General features: G+C 41.5%; 1 protein-coding gene across 2 annotated transcripts in view; it reads right to left on the minus strand.

Moving 5' to 3' along the window:
* The window catches only part of NBAS (NBAS subunit of NRZ tethering complex), a 353,016-nt gene that overhangs the window by 202,862 nt on the left and 127,196 nt on the right, over positions 1 to 22,958 (minus strand). For both annotated transcript variants that reach the window (XM_074991286.1, XM_074991287.1), the window contains exons 31-33: positions 19,980 to 20,092; positions 15,180 to 15,293; positions 2,500 to 2,613 (exon numbers count right to left, since the gene is read on the minus strand). In XM_074991286.1, coding sequence (XP_074847387.1) covers positions 2,500 to 2,613; positions 15,180 to 15,293; positions 19,980 to 20,092 — 341 coding nt within the window. The remainder of the gene's footprint in view (positions 1 to 2,499; positions 2,614 to 15,179; positions 15,294 to 19,979; positions 20,093 to 22,958) is intronic.

A 22,958-nucleotide genomic window follows, 5' to 3' on the forward strand; every position in this document is an offset into this window, starting at 1 on the left:
CTAAATCTCTACAGGTGGCATGAGCAGTGGCACTTAAGTCCAGAGAAAGCAAAATCATGTAAGTCCAGATATTGCTAAACTGCTAAGCACCTAATTCATACCACGCCTGGTGGTATTCACAAACAAGGTACCTTGCTGGCTCTCTCATCTGCAGTGCCTGATTTAATAGGTATACTCTCAGCTGATTATCACACACAAAAGACAGTGTGGAGGAGGTGGTGTTGGTAACATGCCTTCCGCACAACTGTTCAGTGGTGGACGCTCTCACTCGCAATGTGGGAGACCCACATTTAAATCCCATTCATACTTGGATTCACAGCAGTATCTTGAATCCAGCACTTCCAACTGCCAGGCAAGCACATTAACTACTGGGCTATGAAGGAACATTCACCCTCTGACAGAATGAATATTTACATGTTGCACACAAAGGCTATGTCTACACGTGCACCCAACTTCGAAATAGCTTATTTCGATGTTGCGACATCGAAATAGTCTATTTCGATGAATAACGTCTACACGTCCTCCAGGGCTGGCAACGTCGATGTTCAACTTCGACGTTGCTCAGCCCAACATCGAAATAGGCACAGCGAGGGAACGTCTACACGGCAAAGTAGCACACATCGAAATAAGGGAGCCAGGCACAGCTGCAGACAGGGTCACGGGGCGGACTCAACAGCAAGTCGCTCCCTTAAAGGGCCCCTCCCAGACACACTTTCATTAAACAGTGCAAGATACACAGAGCCAACAACTAGTTGCAGACCCTGTATATGCAGCACGGACCCCCAGCTGCAGCAGCAGCAGCCAGAAGCCCTGGGCTAAGGGCTGCTGCCCACGGTGACCACAGAGCCCCGCAAGGGCTGGAGAGAGAGTATCTCTCAACCCCCCAGCTGATGGCCGCCATGGAGGACCCCGCTATTTCGATGTTGCGGGACGCGGATCGTCTACACGTCCCTACTTCGATGTTGAACGTCGAAGTAGGGCGCTATTCCCATCCGCTCATGGGGTTAGCGACTTCGACGTCTCGCCGCCTAACGTCGATTTCAACTTCGAAATAGCGCCCAACACGTGCAGACGTGACGGGCGCTATTTCGAAGTTACTGCCGCTACTTCGAAGTAGCGTGCACGTGTAGACGCAGCCAAAGAGGAGCAGCTTCAACAGGAAAGACTAGAACACACCACAGCCTAGTGCTCAGGGCACTCATGGGAGAAGTGAGAGGCCTGGGTAGAAGACCCTCTTCTAAATCAAGTAGAGTGGGAAGTTGATCCCAGCTCTCCCAGAGTCCAAAGGAGTGCTCTAACCACTAGGATATTGAGCTTAATTTAAAGAACAGATTGCTGCCATCTTTCCTGTGAAAGGGCTGAGGTTGGTTCCATAACTAATTCCAGAAAAGGGTTCACAACTATGAATCCTGACGATATGGAAGCACCATAATTTCAATGGAAGCACCATCTTTCAGCCTGTAGTTCAGCACCTAAGTCCATCAAATTAAGGCTGGAGATTGGCTTCCAGTTCACAGTACTGGTTTCTCTGAACCCTTTTGTAAGTGCCTAACTCTATGCACACATTGTACAGAGAACTTGGATGCCTCACCTGGGGCCATTAATTCCACTAGGCAGCAAGGTCCCTAAAAAATTTGAGTGCTACAAGACTGAGGACTGCAACATCTAAATACCCTTTATGAATATAGTCCCTAACATTGGCGTTGGGGACTTTCTCACAATAATAGAAGAGGAACCCTGAAAAATTGTATAAACAATTGCAATTTCATTCCTCACTATTTAATTACTTCTGTAAGCCAATCAATGGCTTGATAAGATATACAGGCCCTTCATTACACTGTGAAACTCCTAAATTGATTTAAGTTTTTTAGCTTGAAACCAGATCCTACCATAGCTTCATGAAGTAATGTGCTCATGTTCTGATGAAGAATTTACATACAAAATAACTAAAGAATGAATGGGCCCAGTAGGTTTTCACAAAATGGAAATTAATGCACTTACCATTAGGATCTATAGGGGTCTTTGGATTTTAATAGTAATTCAATGAATATTCATTAATGAACAACATTTCATGGTGATTCAAATAAGATAATGAAAAACAATTTCTTCTCTCCTTCCTTCACAAGAATAATATGGAAAGAAACTACTGTGGAAACAATTAAAACCAAATTCCTGCTGGGACAGATTTATGAGACACTGCCATGAAAATAAAGGACACATGAATTAAAATACATAATTCCTGCAGACAGCTCACACAGAATTAATGTAACTGAAAACCCATATGTTTCCAGAAGTCACTGTTGCTTAAATGTTCTGTGTTCCATGTGATTTATTGAGGCAACCTGGCATTCTGTGCTTTCTGTAGCCTAAGAAACAGTATTCTAATATCGACAACCAAAATTTGGCCGCTCTACCAATTAAGTTAGTCAGTTCGGGGCCATGTACTTTGTATAATATCAGAAAAAATTCAGGAGAGGATTTTTTTTTTTTTTTTTTTACCTGTTGTCATAAGTTCTTGGCAATGCATACTAGCGGCTTTGTAGTCCTGGAACTGGAGAGCCTGTTGCACTAAAAGGATCAAAACTTGGCCTTTTCTCTCTGTCTGGTCATCTCCTGCAAGTAGAATGAGAACAGTTCTACCCATTATTTCAAATGTCAACAGTCAATCAATAATTAGCACAGTATTTTACAGGAATATTTCTGCATCTAATGCAAGAAAATCACTCTCTTTCAACACATACAACTTGATGATTTAAATGAAATAAATATGCAGTATACATCTACCTCTTCCTGATGGAATCAAAACATAGTGCATTTAATTACTGAAATAGTAACAGAGAGAGAGCTGTGCTAGTCTATATTTTATGAAAACAAAAAAGCAGTCCAGTAGCACTTTAAAGACTAACAAAATAATTTATTAGGTGATGAGCTTTCATGGGACAGACCCACTTCTTCAGACCATAGCCATATCAGAACAGACTCAATATTTAAGGCACAAAGAACCAAAAACAGTAATCAAGGTTGACAAATCAGAAAAACTGTTATCGAGGTAAGCAAATCAGAGAGCAGAGGAGCAGAAGTGGGGTGGGGGGAAGTCAAGAACTAGATAAAGCAATGTGTGTAAAAGAGTCCCTATAATGAGCTAGACAATTGTCATCCCGGTTCAAACCATGTGTTAATGTGTTGAATTTGAATATAAGAGAGTTCAGCAACCTCTCCTTCCAAACAGCTGTGAAAATTACTGAAATAGGCGACTCTCTCCGAACCCTGTATTCATACTGGAACCTCAGAGGCACTTAAGCCACTCATGAGGGAGAGTGAAGTCTGCACTACAGCTTTTGCTGAAAGCCAGTTGTTTTTTAGCTCATGTTATAGAGGCACATGGCGTTAGCCATTAAGGTTAAAGGTTTGTTTCCTCTTGCCGATGACCTGAGTCTGTTGGCCTTAAAATATATTGCTAAAGGAACTCACGGTATGTATTACGTGTATCACAAGGTGAAAAACCACTTGTTAAAAAATACCCTAATTAATTAAGATTTTATATATTAGCCAAGATCTTCAAATACAGGGGCTTAAAAACTGGGCTCTTTAAAACACCAAGGAAGTCTCTAAGTATGGATTTATTTAGAAAGGGAACTGCTGCATGCTTCAGTGCTAGCTCGGCCTCCATACTCATTTATGCCTTAGCCTCTCCACTACTTCACTGGCTCTTGCCACATTCCAAGGACCAAAAAGTCCTTCCAGTTTGCTTTGTTAAAACTGCTTCATCCTTTCCTGGCTATCGTTCATGACACACCTCACCTCAAGTTACACTGCTGGAAGGTGGGTCCATACAAGCTGTAATATCTTTCTTGAAGTTTGGATGGGGTTTCCCAAACTAATTTGGCCACAGAATACTTTTGGGCTTGGAATATATTGATGGAACGCACACATGCTGGTTGGGGGAGAGAGTGGCAGCGGGCGTTTCAAACTGTAAAATTGCCACATGTAATGCTCAAAATATAATTTAAAAGAGTTAGGTTTTTTAGATGTCTTATTGTACAAAGAACAAAAAACAACAAGAGAAAATCATCTGAATGAACAACTAATGTCCTTTTCACAGGAGGACAGTTAGCAATACTATAAGTATAAAAATTAAAAATTAAGTACAAGCCCAAAACAACATATCAATATAACAGCCAAAAGAAGGATAGATTACTATCATTCTTTTGTACAAAAATAGAATAATATTGTTCAAAAGAAGGAGTGTCGTTCCTTATGGCTTAAAAAATATTTTGTAAGAAAAAAGGGATGCAAAACAATTAGGTATGGAAGATATTTTAAAATTGTGTTTCTATAAATTTGTTATTTTTACAGAAAAGTAACAGAAAATAAAAATAACTAACATTGACAATTTTGGGGGATTTTTGGTTGGTTGTTTGTTTTTTTATGGGACGAGTGTTTTTGTACCTTCTTATTACAAATCTGCCTAATGTAATGAACAATGATAGAATTCAGATCCTCCATATCAGATGCAGCATCACATGATTTCTTTGAATACAACTCATGCTGAAAGAATCTGAATCAACTCTGTTTTGACACAAGCTGTATAGCAACTATACTATTGTGTGTATCACAAAGTGAAAAACCACTTAAAAAATCTAGTTAATTAACATTTTATATATTAGCCAAGATCTCCAAATATTAATAATATACCTATAATCTAAATACTATTCAAATGTTAGTATTTTTAATGCATACAATTTTATATTAAATATTTCAGAAGGAAAAATATTGCCAGCATCAATATTTTTTTCATGGATCACCTATTCACACTGCGCGGAACACAGTTTGGGAAACACTGGTCTAGGAGAAAACATAGTTAATGATGCACTTGAACTTTACAATGGACTACATGAAGAAACAAACTGAATGCTCCCATATTTGTGGAATAAAATGTCTGATAAATAGGAAGAGACCTAAGCAGCTGAGTCTGGAAACCCCTCACAGTAGATTGAATCAGCCACTTTGTTAGAAGCTCCTGAAATGTGTTGTATGGCAAAATCTCTTCAGCTGTATTTCATTGGCTCCTACCACACTTTAACGCCCCCTTTGCTTTGTGAAAACTGCTTAGCACTTTCCAGTGTCTCATTCATGACAGAGCTATTCAAGATTTTTCTTTAAAACAGCTGGTAAGGTAAGTGCCATCATACAACAAGTTCCTTAAGTTTACTCAACTGTTTGACTCTACAGTGAACTCTTGGTTATCCACTAACCAGCACACTGGAATAACCAGCGTAACTCCCAGACAGGCAGCTCTGGTCAGCAGAAACCAGGCAGAAGCAAAGAGAAAGCAGAACAGCCTGTAGGCTGCACTTGCACACAGCACAGAGGTATGCAGAGCAGCGCTCAGCACTGATTCCCTCTACTGCCCTTCGTCCCTCTGTGCTGTGTTTGAGAGCAGCTGGCAGGTTCCCCTGCTCTCCACACTCCCACCCTGGTATCTGCTGAGAAGAGAAGCATTGGGGCTGGGGTTTGCATCCAGAATGCTAAGAATGCCCCACTCCTCCATGCTGTGTGTGAGTGCAGACCGCCAGCTCCTCTGCTCTCCCACTCCATGAGTACTATTGATTAGCCAGAATATTTGACTATCTGGCATCCTCCAGGTCCCATGGATGCCAGACATCAAAGAGCCTACTGTATTAACCCTATCCATTAGTGCTGTTGACGTCCAGCAGACTGAGCAGCACAAAAACGAAAGGCAAAACAAATCAAAAAAACCCCACACCCTGGAAATCTTGCATTACTTATTTCTAGAGCAGTGCCTGCATATGCCGCATGTGTTTAGAAACTGCTTCAAGATTATTCCTTAGCATGAAGAATTGTATGCTCTGGCTTCCTGACTACCGAGGGGCAATCTACTGAGAAGCTTTACAGAATTGTTAAAGGATGTCATGCATCTGATCTCATCTCAAGGTAAACTGTGATAATGACAGATAGATGTGGTTGCAAGGAAGGAAACTACTAGTACCAGAAAAATGTAAAGAAAAAAAAATCCATTTTAGGAAGCCTACGTATCCCAGCAACCAAATGAATTGTACTTAGTAAAAGGTATGTGCAGTGCTAGATATTAGTTTTGGTTAAACTAGCCAGAACTGTCTTCTTATTAGGGTGACCATCTGTTCTGTTTTGGGCAGAACAGCCCCGTATTTCAGGTGCCATCCCGGCATCCCGATCTATTTTGCCAAAGAGGCAAATTGCCCCGTATTCCACTTTTGTAGCAGATGGCTGAGCAAGCGGGGTTCAGGAAAGATATAAGCACCATACAGCAGATATTGGAGCTAAGATTGATAGCAGAGAAAGCTCAGTGAAAGGACAACAACATGTACACTTGCTTGCCAATTTTCAGAAGACGTTTGACAGTATAGATCAGAAAGTGACTTGGGCAGTGTTGGAGTTGTATGCAGTGAATAGCAGACTGATACGATTGTTGAAGGTTATCATTGACAATGCAGACGCAGCAGTGAGAATGTGCAGGGAATTAGGAAGTTGGTTTAGAACAAGTAGAGGTACGAGACTGTAACAGTATAACCAATATGGTTTCTCTAGCCATAGTGAGAGGTCTACAGCTTGTCTGCAGCCAGACAAAAGAGTAGCACCCACTAACTGAAGCTACAAGTCACATACTCACATTCCATCTACATTCCAATACAATAGTGTCACATGAGGCTGTTAAGAAGACCACATCTTAATGCCACCCATTGGTAAACAGATCTCAAGATGGGTAAAGAAAACTTAGTTAACAGCATTTCATCTGGCAGGCAACACCTTATCAATAGCTGAGGTGGAATCGCCATTCTCTGATGACTGTCTTCACTTTTCTACTGTTTTCTGTATACTGCTTTCTGTATAATCTCTGCGTGGTTTGTAATTGCTCCCATCTGCTGTATAATTAATTTTGTAAGGTGTAAATCAGTTAAGGTGGTGGGTTATGATTGGCTAGGTAATTCTGTTACCATAGGTTATGATTGGTTAGTAAAATTGTACTAAAATAATTGGTCAAGGTATAGGTAAGCAGGACTCAAGTTTCACTACTTAAACTGGGGTCCAAGAAGGAAAAAGTGGGGAGAAAGTAGAACAGAACATCAAGGAGGAAAAGAAGAACAGAACATCAAGCACAAAGGAAAGGAACAACATCAAGCAGGAGGAAAGAAGGAACACCTTAAGGAGAACTCACCCCCAAGACCCTGAGGTGAAGCAACCAGCATCCAAAGAGTGACTTTGTCTGTCCCAACAGTGGAAGTCTGCCTGCCTGCCTTATCAGGATTGGTGAGCATGATATTGTGTGCTTAGCATGTATTCTGCTTTCTTGGCAATTGTAAATACATAGAGAATAAGAATATTACTGTGGAAGGCTTTTTCAGTGGCATAGATCCTACATACCCACAAGAAATTACACCCTAAACCCTAGGAATTGGGTCCTATGGATTGGGTAAAGGTATGTCCCTGAGTGTGGAAGGGATGAGAAATTTGTGCTGGTAACAAGACAAGGAGATCCGATACCGTTAAGTATCTTCATCATGCATCTAGAGAGAGGGATGGACAAGATCAAGGAAAAGGTAGAAGGGAAATCTGTACATGGGTTAAGAATTAACAACTTGAGATTCACAGATAATATAGTTATCATTGAAGAAGATGAGAAGAAGCTAGTGAAAATGGTGCAGGTGCTAAACAAGGACAGGAAGTGTACAGACTGATTAAGAACAATGGTATTTGAAGATAAGGAAATAGGAAGGAAGATCAGGGTACATGGGACTGAACTACAGAACATAGAGAGAGGTTCACATATCTGGGGAGCAACAGAATGTATGATCCTCTAGACTGTAAGAAGGAAAAAGCACCCAAAAGAGCGAAAGCATGAATGAGTTTGAAGGCGATGAATAAAATCTGGAAAACGAAAGTGATTAGCTTAGGAACAAAACCAAGAGTCTTAAAAATGTGTGTATTCAGCAGCATGTTGTATGGATGTGACACATGGGTGATAAGAGATTCAAAGAGAAGAATACTGGCATTCGAAAGGAGTTGTTATAGAAAGATCCTGAAGATAGGATGGATGCAGAAGGTCACCAATGAGGAATTATACAGGAAGATACAGCAGAAAGACAACTTACTGCAGAAGGTTATACAACAGAAGTTACAGTTATTCGGACATATCCGCAGAATGAACGAGCAGCAAAAAAGTCAAAACCCTGGTATTCAGCACAATAGACAGCTTGAATAGGAGGGGCAGACCCACAGAGAATGGGTAGATGACATAGTAGATTGGTGTGGAGCTAGTATACAAGAACTAAGCCACTCATCCCATTTTGGCTGGAACAGCCCCCATGTCCCACATTTGTCTGGAGGGAGATATGGTCACCCTACTTCTGATGAGTGAAACTGAGGCACAGGCCCATCCAAATTCCCAGAGTGTCAAACCTGGGTTTACATCTCAGGTATTGCTTGATTGCTTGATAAAACAGTGGTAAGTTCTATGCTCAGATAAGTGTCTCTCTTTCATACACAGGAAGAACTGCCTTGGAGGAACTTGGTAGTCTTCAAAAATAGGTATGACATCATGATAAGGGTCCAAAACATTTAATTTGGAACAAGTTTGGCCATTCCTAGAATAAATTATATTTTCCCAAAAAATTTTGCTGCCCATATAAAGAGAAACTAAATGGAAACCAGGTATTGGAGGGGTAGCCGTATTAGTCTGGATCTGTAACAGCAACGAAGGGTCCTGTGGCACCTTATAGACTAACAGAAAAGTTTTGAGCATGAGCTTTCGTGAGCACAGACTCACTTCATCAGATGCTGGTCTTGGAAATCTGCAGGGCCAGGTATAAGCCAGAGCATACCTGGCCCTGCAGATTTCCAAGACCAGCATCTGATGAAGTGAGTCTGTGCTCACGAAAGCTCATGCTCAAACCTTTTCTGTTGGTCGATAAGGTGCCACAGGACCCTTTGTTGCTAAATGGAAACCGTTTTCTTAAATTAATGTCTCATCATGCAACTCCTGTCACGTGTCAGCACAAAGCAACATCTAGCCAGGCGTTTACAACATGCAGTAATAAACAATAATTAAAAGCAACTACCTAAGACTGGTTTTGTACTGTGAATATCCACCACCCCCAAACGTGCAGTCAAATGCAACAATTTAAGGCAGGTGGCATTGTCAGGATTTACCGATTTGAGATACCCAATGAAAGACAATAAAAAAGTGCCCCTAGGAAGCATGAGGATAAATGATTGGCCCATAACTCTTGTTCTCTGAAAACATACTGCACAGTGGACTACTAGTGTGTTCCCAGAAAATATCCATACTCCAATACAGGGAATCTTAAGTAGCCTTGGGCTTGATGTCTTGCCCAAATCATTCTCTTTTAGTAGTCGAACATAAAAATTTTCTCAAGAGCAGCCATCATATATACTATAAACTCATACTTCCTATGGGCAGTTTTTTATTGTCTTTCATTGGGTATCACAAATCAGTAAATCCTAACAATGCCACCTGCATAAAATAGGTAGGTAATACCTCCTTTTCACAGGTGGGCAAAGAAAGAGTCTTATGGTGGGTTTTACACAGTGTCACTAATAAATCAGTGGCAAATTTGGAAAGTGGAACTGGATTTTTCAATCCCCATATCCTGTTTTTAACCACAGAACTCACTTACCAATGAGAACAAACTTTATTTTAGGCCATAAATTGCTGCATTTGAGATATTACATATATATATAACAACAAATGTTATTATATATAAAAAATAACAAAACCCCTCAGTTGCATGGGTGAGAGCAATCTAACTGTTTAATACACAGTTAGAGAACAAGAATTACAAATTAGTACTGTAAGGGAGGCCCCAGTCCAAAATACGCAGCAGTTGCCATTCTCCAGACAATGCAAACTTATTCCCAGAAACCAAATCTGGAATTCCTTTCACCAGATAAAAGTATCACAGATCCAGGATGACCAGATTTTAAAACCTTTTTGCAGCTGCTTCACGGCACATGTATTTCCCTCTAAGTGTAGAAACTTAATGGCATTCATGTAGTCTAAAAGGCTTCAAACTACTGAGACCACATCATAGTCTGCTTCAAAAGCAACTCCAACCTCCCAAAAAAAATCTTTGTACCAAGCTGCAGAGGGCACTGAGTTTTTCAGGGATCCTCAGAGTCTGATATCTACGTAACAGTGTTCCAAAGAATAATATTTCAAAACTCTACCAAGAATCAGTAATGCTTTCATCATCGTGAAATATATATATGTGTCATATTTAAGAAATTACATACAGGTATTGGAATTTACATTCTTAAATCTTGGTAATTCAAATCAGATCACTATGACTGGCTTTGGACAGAGTTTGTTCAGAAACAGGATAGGAGATGCTTATCTTTTGTCAAATGCGTACAAGAATGGCCATATTGGGTCAGATCAAAAGTAAATGTGGCTTAGGGTCCTGTCTTCCAACAGTGGCCAATGCCAGGTGCTCCAGGGAGAATGAACACAACAGGTAATCACCAAGTGATCCATCTGGCGGACAGAGGATAAGGACACCATGCCTGCACATCCTGGCTTATAGGCATTGATGGCCCTCTCCTCCATGAACTTATCTTGTTCTCTTTTATAACCCTGTTATAGTCTTTGCCTTCATCACATCCACTGGCAAGGAATTCCACAGGCTGACTGCACATTGTGTTAAGAAATACTTCCTTTGGTTTGTTTCAAACCTGCTCCTCATTAATTTCATTTGGTAACCCCTAGATCTTGTGTTATGAAAGAAGGAATAAAATTACATGCTTGCCTTTATGAAAACTACTCTAAAATTAATCATTTTTGTTGTCCTTTTCTGAACCTATTCCAATTCCCATGCATCTCTTTTTGAGATAGGGCAGCCACATTTGGATGCAGTATTCAGATTGAGGGTGAAGCACGACAATATATTTTCTCTTCCATTACCTACCCCTTTGTTGATGATTCGTAGCATTTTCTTTGGTCTTTTGACTGCTGCTGCACATTAAGTGAATGTTTTCAGAGAACTGTCTAGTGTGGTAACAGATAATTTAGACATCATTTTAGATGTATATTTGGGATAACGTTTTCCAATATGCATTACTTTCCATTTATCACATAGAATTTCAGCTGCCATTTTGCTGCCCAGTCGCATGGTTTTGAGAGAGATCTTTGTAGCTCTTTGCAGTCTGAGGTAACAAAATGTACAGTCTCAAGCAATGTTTAGCTCCTTCTCACAAGATTATTCAGCATATTCATGAATAGGAGTGATCCTAATGCAAATTGCTGTATTTATCTCTCTCCTTTCTAAAAACTGATAGTTTATTCCTACACTTGTTCCTTCACTTGTTTCCTATCCTTTAACAACTTACCAATCCATAAAAGGTTCTTCCCTCTTATACCATGACAGCTTACCTTGCTTAAGAGCCTTTTGTGAGGGACCCTATAAAAGGCTTTCTGAATATCTTAGTACACTATATCCCCTTTCTCCACATGCTTACTGGCACCCTCAAAGAATTCTAGATCTTTCTTTACAGTAACCATTTTGACTCTTCTACAACAAATTGTGTTCATTTATGTGTCTAACCATTTTCTTCTTTACTAGAGTGTCAACCAGTTTTCGTGGCAATGAAGCCAGGCTTTACTGGCCTATAATTGCCTATGGATCCCTTTAAAAAAATGGCATCACTTGCTATCCTCTAGTCACTTGAAGCTTATTTAAATGATTGGTTACAAACTAGAGTGAGAATATTCCGCAGTTTCATATTTGAGTTCTTTCAGAACTCTTTGCTGAATATCATCTGGTCCCAGTGATATATTAGTGTTCAGTGTGTCAATTTGGTCTAAAGGTCCCTCGAATGACACCTCAACCTGGGACAGTTCCTCAGATTTGTCTGCTAACAAGAATGGGTTGGGTTTGGGAATCTCCATCATATCCTTAGACAGGAAAACCTATGCAAAGAATTCAAGTAGTTTCTCTGAAATGGCCTTATCATCCATGTTCACTATCTCTCTCAGAAGTTAAGCATCCCTGAATGTTGAGTCACATGAAAATTAAAAGTTCAAAAAGAGAGGGAGGCTAAAGGGAAGAGCAATCAGCAGAGGATGTCCTGTTTTGAATAAACAGCAAAGGACTGTTTTGATAGAACGAGGATTGCAAAGAGACAAAATATCTTTCCACTGAGAAGGCAAGAGGATTGTGTAACTTGTTTTATGGATGGAAGATCACAGCCAAACCTAGCTATAGTACTTTGGAATGTCATATAGAGCAAAACCAACCCAAGATCCTTCCAATGTCTAGTTTAAGTTTAGGTTCTACAAAGCGTGTTATGATTTTATTTTATATGCAACCCTTGGTTTCCATTAATTTTACTTGCTTCTTCTCATGTCTCTGTTCTTTCTCAAATAAAGCTTCATGTGATTACTTCAAATAAATGGAAGTGTAGTGAGGTGAGCAAAGCATTGCTTCTGCAGTGTCACTGGTAAGCCAGTGAAAGTAGCAAGGCTGTGAATGCAGTGGGCATCCAACAGAACAGGGCCTGGACACTGTAGAGGGATGCTCAGTGTTCTCAGGTTCTGAAGTGGGCCTATTGTTAATCTGTAAAGAGAAAGTGTTGCCTGCATGGGCCTACTGCTTGCATTGCCATTACAGAAAACTGCTTCACACTGAGGGAAGGTACCTCCCAACAATGGGCATGTCCTGGAAGTGCCACACTCCTTTATACTAAATTTCCTACAGTGAGCCTACAGAACCTAATTAACTCTTTCCCAGCAGGACACACACCCGGTGATATGGCAGGGATGCTTCTCGCAAACACTGCCAGCATGCTAAACATGCTAAACAGGGATTTTTTTTTAAAATATATATAAAATATAACAGCTGAACATGATAGATACATTCCATTATCTATGTACTCCTGGGGGAATTCTGCACTGCTATGCAGAACGTTTCCTCTTGAAACACACTCATTTCCATGAATTCCATATTTATCTTAGGAGTGACTATTACTATTTATACTTGAGATGTAATCTCTGAAGTCACTAAGAGCTGCCTGGTGTGCTTTTATTAATGCATAATGAATTCCATTATTGACTGAAATATTCACTATGCTCATTTTAATCTTTATCTAAATTTCTTTGTGTGTACTTCTCCTTCCACTTATCATTTAGCTTCCAGAACAGATAAAAGAAACAGGAACATGATTACCCTTACCACCATCATCTCTGGAGAAAAGAGAAGGGCAACACAATGAGTTCAAAATATAAAACAATCATCAGTCTCTTCAATTTAACTGAGATACACGTTTTCTTTTAATGTGCCACAACTTTGTCTTTTGTGAGCAAGTAAGTTACTTAATTTTATCTATACATCATTTACCCAAAGAGCTACAGTTATTAATTATTTTTATTCGTGGGACCCTCACAAAGTCATGCATACATTTTAATCAGTGTCTTTTTTGTAAAAATTTAAAAATGGAGGAGCCAATACTCAGCCAGCTCTCCAAACTCAGCCAATCCCATGGCTGGATCTGCCACGGTGGTGGTACTCAGTACCGAGATGTACCAGCACAGAAGAGCACTGATTTTAAGACATGTAGTTAGGTGAGCCTAATTTATCATTACGTGACACTATTATTAAGACAACTGAAAAGGCAGGGTGGTATTGTGAGCTCCCTTAGAGCTCCCTTACCATTAGAGCACAATACCATTCAGCCATCTGTAAGTCTCAGTTGCCTCTAACCAGAACCATGGAATCTCTAGTACTGTCTCCAAAGCATCAATATTGAGCTGTGAGTGAAGAGAGTTGCAAATAAATTCCAGGTATTATTAGCTTTAACCATAATTAGGGCACTGAAAACACTCCAGCAAATGAAATGGGGGAACATGTCCAACTCACCTGCCTGCCTTTTCTGCAAAAGCAGAAAATTCAGTATGGAACAGCTGTTGTATTGTGGGTCTAACCCTTCAAGGCCTTCAATGCCTCATATAAGCCGTGTCTACACGTGCACACTATTTCGAAGTAGCAGCACTAACCTCGAAATAGCGCCCGTCACGGCTACATGTGTTGGGCGCTATTTCGATGTTAACATCGATGTTAGGCGGCGAGACGTCGAAGCCGCTAACCCCATGAGGGGATGGGAATAGCGCGCTACTTCGAAGTTGAACATCGAAGTAGGGCACGTGTAGCCGATCCGCATCCCGCAACATCGAAATAGCGGGGTCCGCCATGGCGGCCATCAGCTGAGGGGTTGAGAGACGCTCTCTCTCCAGCCCCTGCGGGGCTCTATGGTCACCGTGTGCAGCAGCCCTTAGCCCAGGGCTTCTGGCTGCTGCTGCTGCAGCTGGGGATCCATGCTGCATGCACAGGGTCTGCAACCAGTTGTCGGCTCTGTGGATCTTGTGTTGTTTAGTGCAACTGTGTTTGGGAGGGGCCCTTTAAGGGAGCGGCTTGCTGTTGAGTCCGCCCTGTGACCCTCTCTGCAGCTGTTCCTGGCACCCTTATTTCGATGTGTGCTACTTTGGCGTGTAGACGTTCCCTCGCAGTGCCTATTTCGATGTGGTGCTGCGCAACGTCGATGTTGAACGTCGACGTTGCCAGCCCTGGAGGACGTGTAGACGTTATTCATCGAAATAGCCTATTTCGATGTCGCTACATCGAAATAAGCTACTTCGATGTAGGCTTCACGTGTAGACGTAGCCATAAGCTTTTAGCCTCAACACATTACTTTCAGCATGAAATATAAACTGTATCAATTGTATACAAATCACACAATTGTACAGAAGTTTAAGTGATACACATCTTTTCTTCTCATACATGAATGGAACTTTTGTTAAATCCAACAAGCATACTTGATAAGGATAAAAAAAAAAGTGGAATTTAATAATAAATGAATTTACACCATAAAATACTGTCACCTGTAAACCCAATTTTGACATGATCTTTGGCTCAAAATCTAAATTAAGTAAGGCTGTTCTGTGCATTAGGGAAGGTTACTGCAGCTTAATACCACTGTTTAATCACCTGTAAAATATGTCAGTCTTCCTTGAACACTGCTTCTTCAGAGGACACTCCAGCAATATCCCTGATTACACGCAGATGATTAACTCATATATCTTACATTACAGTTTAACATTTATATTAGTTTACCTGCAACTCTCAGTAAATCTGCAAGTCCCATGATCTTGGCAGAGTGTTTGTAGTTTGTGGGCAATTGAGAAATACAGGCCTTGATGAGACTGAGTCGATCAGAACACAAACGCACTGTTTAAAAAAATATGATATGTTAAAGGGAGATTGCATTTGCAAACTTTCTCTAATTTAGGTGTTGTTTAAAGCATAAGCAATCATACTCATGCTGCATAACAATATTACTTTAGAAAACGGGGTGTTGTACTTGTTATAACTCAATGAAAACTATAGATGTACAGTGTCCTTCACAAACGCATAAAACACATTTTCCCTAGCTGGAGAATTTTTCAATTTACATTAGCACTTTAGAAGCACATTTTAAAAAGAATCACAATTACCTACATTGCATATAATAGTGATATCTACCAAGTGTTTAAGGCGGCGAATTGATGTAGTTTATAATAGAAAACTCAAGTTCATATTTTATAGTATTGACCTTTATAGTTGTTTGAGCATGTTTCCCACTCTAAAAAAAATGAATCTGCTTCACATTACTAGGTAAGCTTTGGAAAAAAAAAGAGTACTAAACATCAAACCTTTCTACTTAATACTCAATTAAATTAGCAGAAAATGAATTTCAGAAGGAAATCAATCAATATTAGCATATTAAATCTATATTAGAAAAAAATTCTATTAAGCAGATATTTCAACAAGAACAAAGTAAAAGCAGCCATGCATTACAAATTTTATAAGAGCTCCTGGAAATCAAACAATAAGCTACCAAAAATCAAGCAGAGTAAAGATTTAACACAAAAAACATAAAAAACACAGATTTTTTTTCAAGTAGGTCCTATAAAAACAACATATGAGAGGGCACTATTAAAATCTTTGCATTTATTGATTGCAGCAGTTAAATTTGTCAAAGTATTTCTCATTAAACCTAATATCATAGACCAAGACAATATCTGTGGTTTCATAAATATCACAGAGGAAGGTTTTCAGATGTCCCAATATTGGTCTAACTTTGGAGTTGTAACACTGACTTCAGTTCAACAATGAACACTTTAGTAAAATTGCACTCCAAGCTTTTAACTTAACTCTTGGGATGTGGCCACACCATCCCTCCCTTTCAGAAGGGGCATAATAATGAGGGATTTCAGAAGATGCTAATGAGGTGCTCACCTGAATATGCAGTGCCTCATTAACATAATGGTGGCCACACACGATTTGAAAGTGCTGTTTTCGGAACACATGCCGCCTGTGTAGCCGGGGGACTTTTGATAGGACCCCCCTGATTTTGAAAGCCCCTTCTTCCTAAAACCAAATGGGAAGAAAGAACTTTCAAAATCAGAGGGTCCTTCTGAAAGGCCCCCGGCTACACAGGCGGCATGTGTTTCGCAAGCGGCACTTTTGAATCACGCTTGGCCACTATTATCCTAAGGAAATGCTGCATATTCTTGTCAGCGCCTCACTAGCATCTTCCAAAATCCCCCATTAACATGCCCCTTCCAAAAGGGAGGGGTAGTGTAGTCACAGCCTCTGCAGACTGTGACTAACTCAACTTGCTTTAAAAATACTATACTGATATAAATGAACAGAATTGGTTCCTAACATGTCACTTGTAGGCGAAAACTCATAAGAGGGACACTAAATTCCTATTCAAATACTTGTAAAAGACTCTGATTGGTTCCAAATGCTGGGAGGGGCAGCAGGTGGCACTGCTTTTGAAGAGTAAGTGACCCTGGGGTTGGGAGGGGGTTAAAAGCTGGGGACAGTTTGGGGCCATGAGCAGGAGGGAAGGTTAAAATCTGTAAGCAGCTCAGGTGGAGGAGGAGGCCGCTTGTTCCTCCTGGCTGTACCAGAGGTACCTGGGGGGTATGGGGGTCCAGGGGGTTTGGAACTGAACAGGATGGGGTGGGTGTTGGGAGCTGGATTTCCCCGTGCCCCAGCCAGGGACCCCACGACCAGCTCGGCTCCAGCCAGGACTGTGGGTCTCCCCGCGGCAGGCTGGGCTCCAGCCACAGGGCTGCGGGTCTTCCCACACCCCAGCCAGGGACGCTGCGGCTGGCTCGACTCCAGCCATGGGTCTTCCTGTGCCCCAGCCAGGGACCCCGCAGCCAGCTAAACTCCAGCCACAGGGCTGTGGGTCTTCCCGTGTCCCAGCCAATGACTCCCTGGGGCTGCCGGACTCCCCCCGGCCCCTGCAGGACCCTACTGCTGGAGCAGAGCCAGCCGCACAGCTGCCAGTCTCTCTGCTCCACCCCCTGCCGGGGACCCTGTGGGGCTGCCGAACTCACCCCCCCACCCCCCGCCGGCGTCCCCGCAGCTGGAGCACAGCCAACCGCAGGGCTGCTGGTCTCTCCACCCCCTGCTGGGGATTCAGCGGCTGGAGCGCAGCCAGCTGAGTGGCTGTGGGACTCACTGCCCTCCTCCCCCACTGGGGACCCCACGGGGCTGCCAGACTTGCCTCCCTCCCCCTGTTGGGTACCCCGTGGCTGGAGCAGAGCCAGCGGCAGGACTGCCGGTCTCTCCATACCTCACCGGGGACCCCGCGGTTGGAGCGGAGCCAGCCGCAGGGTGGCTGGTGTCGCAGCCACCACCAGCGGCTGGCTCATATTAGCGGGGGCAAGTTCACTCATCTAGTGAACACTGGTAAGTATGTGTCTCCCTCATTTTAGCGAGTACTCGTAAGTCACGTACTCATTAAACAAAGTATGACTGTATTTTGCAAGCTAATATTAGAAGCAGGGTCTTACATTTTAGATAGATTTTTTTGAAATAATGCCATCACATAACACTAAAAATATCCTACCACACTCTTGAAAGTCTGAGATAGAGCCCATTTGTCCCAAATGTGACCTTTCAGGACTCGATAAATTTTGTTAATTTTAATTAGTTCAAGGTCACCTAAACTCTTTAGGAAGAGTATTGGAAATCAAAGGTGCACGTGAAAGAATGGTAGACTAGAAATCAAAGACTGAGGAAAGAATTAAAAAGAAAGCTGTAATAAAAGCTAGAGGAAACACAAAATGAGCAATAATTGGGAAACTGATAGTGAAAACATGCAAAAAAGTAAACTAAAGGAAAAGAAAAAAGGTGAACAATTAAAGAAATGTTTGTGGATAAAATAGGAGTCATTGTTTCAAGAACACTAGACATTAATTCTGGAGAAAGGAAATAAAATTTGATAAAGGTTATTTAAGGAAGAAGACAATATCCAGAATATGGATATCATCAACTCTTTTAACATATATAAAATATGTTGCAAGCATGGTACATAATTTGTCACTTAACGAGAGATTTTTTTCCTCAGGTTATTGCAGGGGGGAACCTAGGCCAAGGGGAACATAAGAACATGAGTTTTGAGAAAGAAAAGCCAAGATAATTACATTAAAAAACAAAATGATGTAAGTAAAGTAACTTTAGGGTTAGACTCAGAGCCTCAGAGAAAATCTGAGAAAGGTTGTGAGACTATGCTAACATCTCATTAAGCAAGATGATACACTACAGGAGACAGAAATGGGGGTGGTATGCATTTTCATTCTGCTATCCACTGTTCTGGAAAAATTCTGATGAAGTGCACAATACTCAAGCGAAGAATACACTAAGAATGTAAACCCACAAACCTCTTTCCTTCTTTGTATGTACTACATAGTGGCTCGCTCAATTTTATTTTAATGTCATCTTTAAAATATTTAAATTATTGTATTATAATGTCTAGCTTGGATAAACTTCTTGCAGCTATATGAAAGCTTTAAAACAGACATTATTCCTTCACTAGATTAATTTATTTGAAAGATTTTGAAAAGAGAAGAATAAAGCAGTACTATTAAAAATGACAAGCTTCATTTCACATACAGCAATTATGGCAAATTGGACATGTTACAGGTAGTATAAAACTACTTTAGTACGATTTTTTTTTCAAATGCTTCTGTTTTAGTAATTGGAACTGGCATAGGAGAACCAACATATCATTCAGAGCTCTCTTTATAACCTGAACAAAATAAATAAATTTGCCTTGAAGAAGAATTCCACTGCGGAATACAGAAATGTTTAGTAAATGGCATTCTTATCCTTCAACTCAATGCCATAGGAGGTCCTTCTTCTTTTCCAATCAAAATGTGTGTTTCATTCAGCTTTTAAAAATATTTGCAATAGAAAAAATTAATCAAACTTCATACTTCTTTAAAAAGAAGAGAAAACACAAAAAGACACTCAAATTTTAAACCAAAGGAGGTCTCTAAAGAAAATCTATTGAAAATCCTGACCTTGGTTGTTAATTTGTTTTACAGAAATATACAAAGCTATACAACAATCTGCTAAAGAAACAAAAATATTCTTTGCTTTTTTCCCCACTTCAGCTCCTGGCAAATAAAAAATAAATAAATAATAAAAAAGGTTTTCAAAGGCTGTTTTCAAGGTAAGCAATGTGGTATGACTATTCTGGCCATCATTTCAGAGGTGTCACTTTCACTGCAGTCAGTGGGAGCTGTGGGTGCTCTATATCCATGATCAAGCCCCTTGCTTTACAAATAGCTTCATGAAAACAGATTACATAGTGTCTTCCTCTCTTGAAGGCTTCTCAAAATGTTTTTACAAACTGAAAGAATATTAAGACTGTTATGCAGCAAAGCACTTATGCAGAAGTTTAAATGTACATACACACGGAGTTTTACTAACTTCAACAGGACTATGCGTGTTACAGTTATGCACCTTCCTAAATGCTTTCCTGATATAAATGAAATAATTTTCAGTTAATCAACTGTGGGTCATAGTCCAATGAGCCATCACATACCAGCCATAATTAATACATTGTACCTTGTAATGGCAAGATTGTCACACCAAACTCTTCAAGATAGTTAAGAGAACGAATGAGATCTAACTCCTCTTGGATAGCAGTGGGGCAGTCCGCAATAAGTTGCAAACAGCACCTAAATAAATAGGAAAAAGAACAGTAACATTACCAACTTCTGAAAAAAATTAAGACAAGTTATTGTTTCTACAGACTTGCAGATGACCTATGCTCCACTCAGAGTATAGGTGTTAAGTAGGAGTACTGTTTCGACGTCTAGAAAATTATAACTTATTTGACTCTGGAAAAGCCAAGCGAGTGCAAAACTACAGTGATTTATTACACCTTTGGATTGACAAAATTGTAACAGACACTACAGAAAGAGTTTTACATGATTGCCTCATTAGCTAACCAAAGATCTGTGGCACCCAGACTACAGACGACTTACTACATTTCTTAGCTGGGTATCAGTGAAGAACCGCCACAGGGATGGGACAGTTGGGTAGTGTTCCAAAATGCTTTAGCCTGCTGTATTTAAAAAGCCAGAGCCCTTCTCACACCTAAAGTGCGAAGGTGCCTCTCTACACACAGGGCTTGGAGCAGAGCACTGGCACAAAGATGTCCCAGATGATTGTTTAAAGGTCAATGCACCAAGCTCAGAGACTGAAGTTATACCCATGCAGCAGTTCACTTTACAGGATAGATGAGACCACGACTATATGGCCAGAAGCTCAAAAGGAGGACACCTGAGTCTGGCTAGAACTAAATTCAGATCCCACAAGGGAACTGGAGGCCTGACCTGAGAGAAGAGCTGCTACAGGCCACTGAGGAATCTGTTACGTCATGGGAGAAAACCATGTGACCTTGGTTTGCAAGGGTGAAAGATGAAAGTAGGTACGAGATGCATCTTGCATGAGGTATGTGCTTAAACCCTGGCTCTTCAGGGTAGATAATCTGTTATTGATTACATCAGAGCACCCAGTGGATAGATATTGTGACTGGTCACCCAATGTAAGAACCTTGCCCATTTTGCCAGGTAGGTCATCAGATGGGTCAGAGTTTTCCTTCTCTTGAGGAGGCCTGGTAGACACCCTCCAAACAGGTTTGTTCTTTGGGAGTTAGTCATGAAGCATCCACACCATGAAGTGGAGGGATGCCAAGCTGAGGTGCAGGAGGCCACTGTGGTCCTGGGACAGGAGGTCCAAGCAGGGCTTGACAGGGTGCCAAACAAATGGTGCTGGGCCCAGGCACAGGCAATCAGAATGACTGAGATCATGTCCTTCTTCAACCTTCTATAGGACCTTGTTCATGAGAGGCATCGGGGAACACATGTAATACATCTGTCATCTGCAAGAGGAAGAAGCCAGACAGGGAGATCCCATCCAAACCCTGTTAGAGCAGACATAACTTGTGTCTAGTTCCAAAGAGATCCACTTGGAGTTCCCCACTTCTTGAAGCAAATGAAAGACACCTCTATGTGTGCTGTCCACTTGTGGCAAGAAGAGAATTCTCAGCTTAAATGATCCACCAGGGTTCTGCATGCCCAGAAGGTGACACGCTTCGAAGCTGATTTTGCAGCTGATACAGAAGTCCCATTGCTTAGAGGGCCTCCTGGAAGAGAGCAGAAGAATGGACTCCCCCTTGCCTGCTGACGCAAAACACAGAGGCCGTGTTGTCCATGACAATATTGACCAATCTGCCTGCCAGCTGAGGGCAGAAGGCCCTACATTCAAATCGGACTGCTCTAACCTCTTTGATGGTTAATGTGCCATGCCACTTCATCCAGAAACCACAGCACCTGGGTTTTGATGTCCTCAAGATGAACCCCACTTCTGCCCACAAATGAGAATTGATGCATACAACTTCAGCTCTTCCAGAGGACTGCTCTGGGATAGGACTCACAGAAGAGCAGTCATAGGGTAGCCCACCACTGGAAGGAGATAAGCACTGACCTGGGAATGGTGAGATCCTTGTCCAAATTATATCTGGATTGGGAGAAGATTGAGGCCACTCATATCTGCAGAGGTCACATATGCAGCCTGGCATGGCAAACAAAATAGGAGCAAACCACTCTAAGTCCCAAAAGATAAAGGCACAGTCTGGCTGTCATCAGGGGGAACCTGGAGACTGCATCAATAAGGTCTGCTAGGACTGTGAAACCGTCCCACAGGAGGAAGGACCTGGTGGCTATGGCGTCTAGTACCACTCCAATGAATTCTACCCTCTTCACCAGTACTAACACAGATTTCCTGTCATTCACCAAGAGGCCTACCATGTGGGACATGGACAGAAGGAATGTCACATCATTCTGCATCTGGGACCTGGAGCTGCCAATCATTGAAGTATAAATATATCGGGATATCCTCCAAGCTGAGGTGAGCCAACACTACCAACATGCACTTGGTGAATACAAGGGGTGCTACCAAAGCCTCACAACACCTCATGGAGGAGAAGAGAACAAATGATACATGCTAAAATGAAGAGATGGTGCCCCTCCCTAGAGGCTGTAACCTAGGATGCCATCAGTATCCTCTGATTGGATTTGGAAAAGAGAGAGAGGGAGGAGACCCATAGACTCACTTGTTGTTTTTGTTATTTGATTGTCCTTGTATGTAAAGACCAGACAAGAATCTAGGTCTTAGGCCACATTTGATCATTGAATTTCCAAGCTCATCTCAATAACTAACCCAGGCTACATCTACATGTGCACGCTAAATCGAAATAGTCTATTTCGATGAATAACTTCTACACGTCCTCCAGGGCTGGCAACGTCGACGTTCAACTTCGACGTTGGGCAGCACCACATCGAAATAGGCGCTGCGAGGGAACGTCTACACGCCAAAGTAGCACACATCGAAATAAGGGTGCCAGGAACAGCTGCAGACAGAGTCACAGGGCAGACTCAACAGCAAGCCGCTCCCTTAACGGGCCCCTCCCAGACACAGTTGCACTAAACAACACAAGATCCACAGAGCTGACAACTGGTTGCAGACGCTGTGCATGCA

Source organism: Carettochelys insculpta, chromosome 3, assembly GCF_033958435.1.
Source record: "Carettochelys insculpta isolate YL-2023 chromosome 3, ASM3395843v1, whole genome shotgun sequence".
NCBI classification, from domain to species: Eukaryota; Metazoa; Chordata; order Testudines; family Carettochelyidae; genus Carettochelys; species Carettochelys insculpta.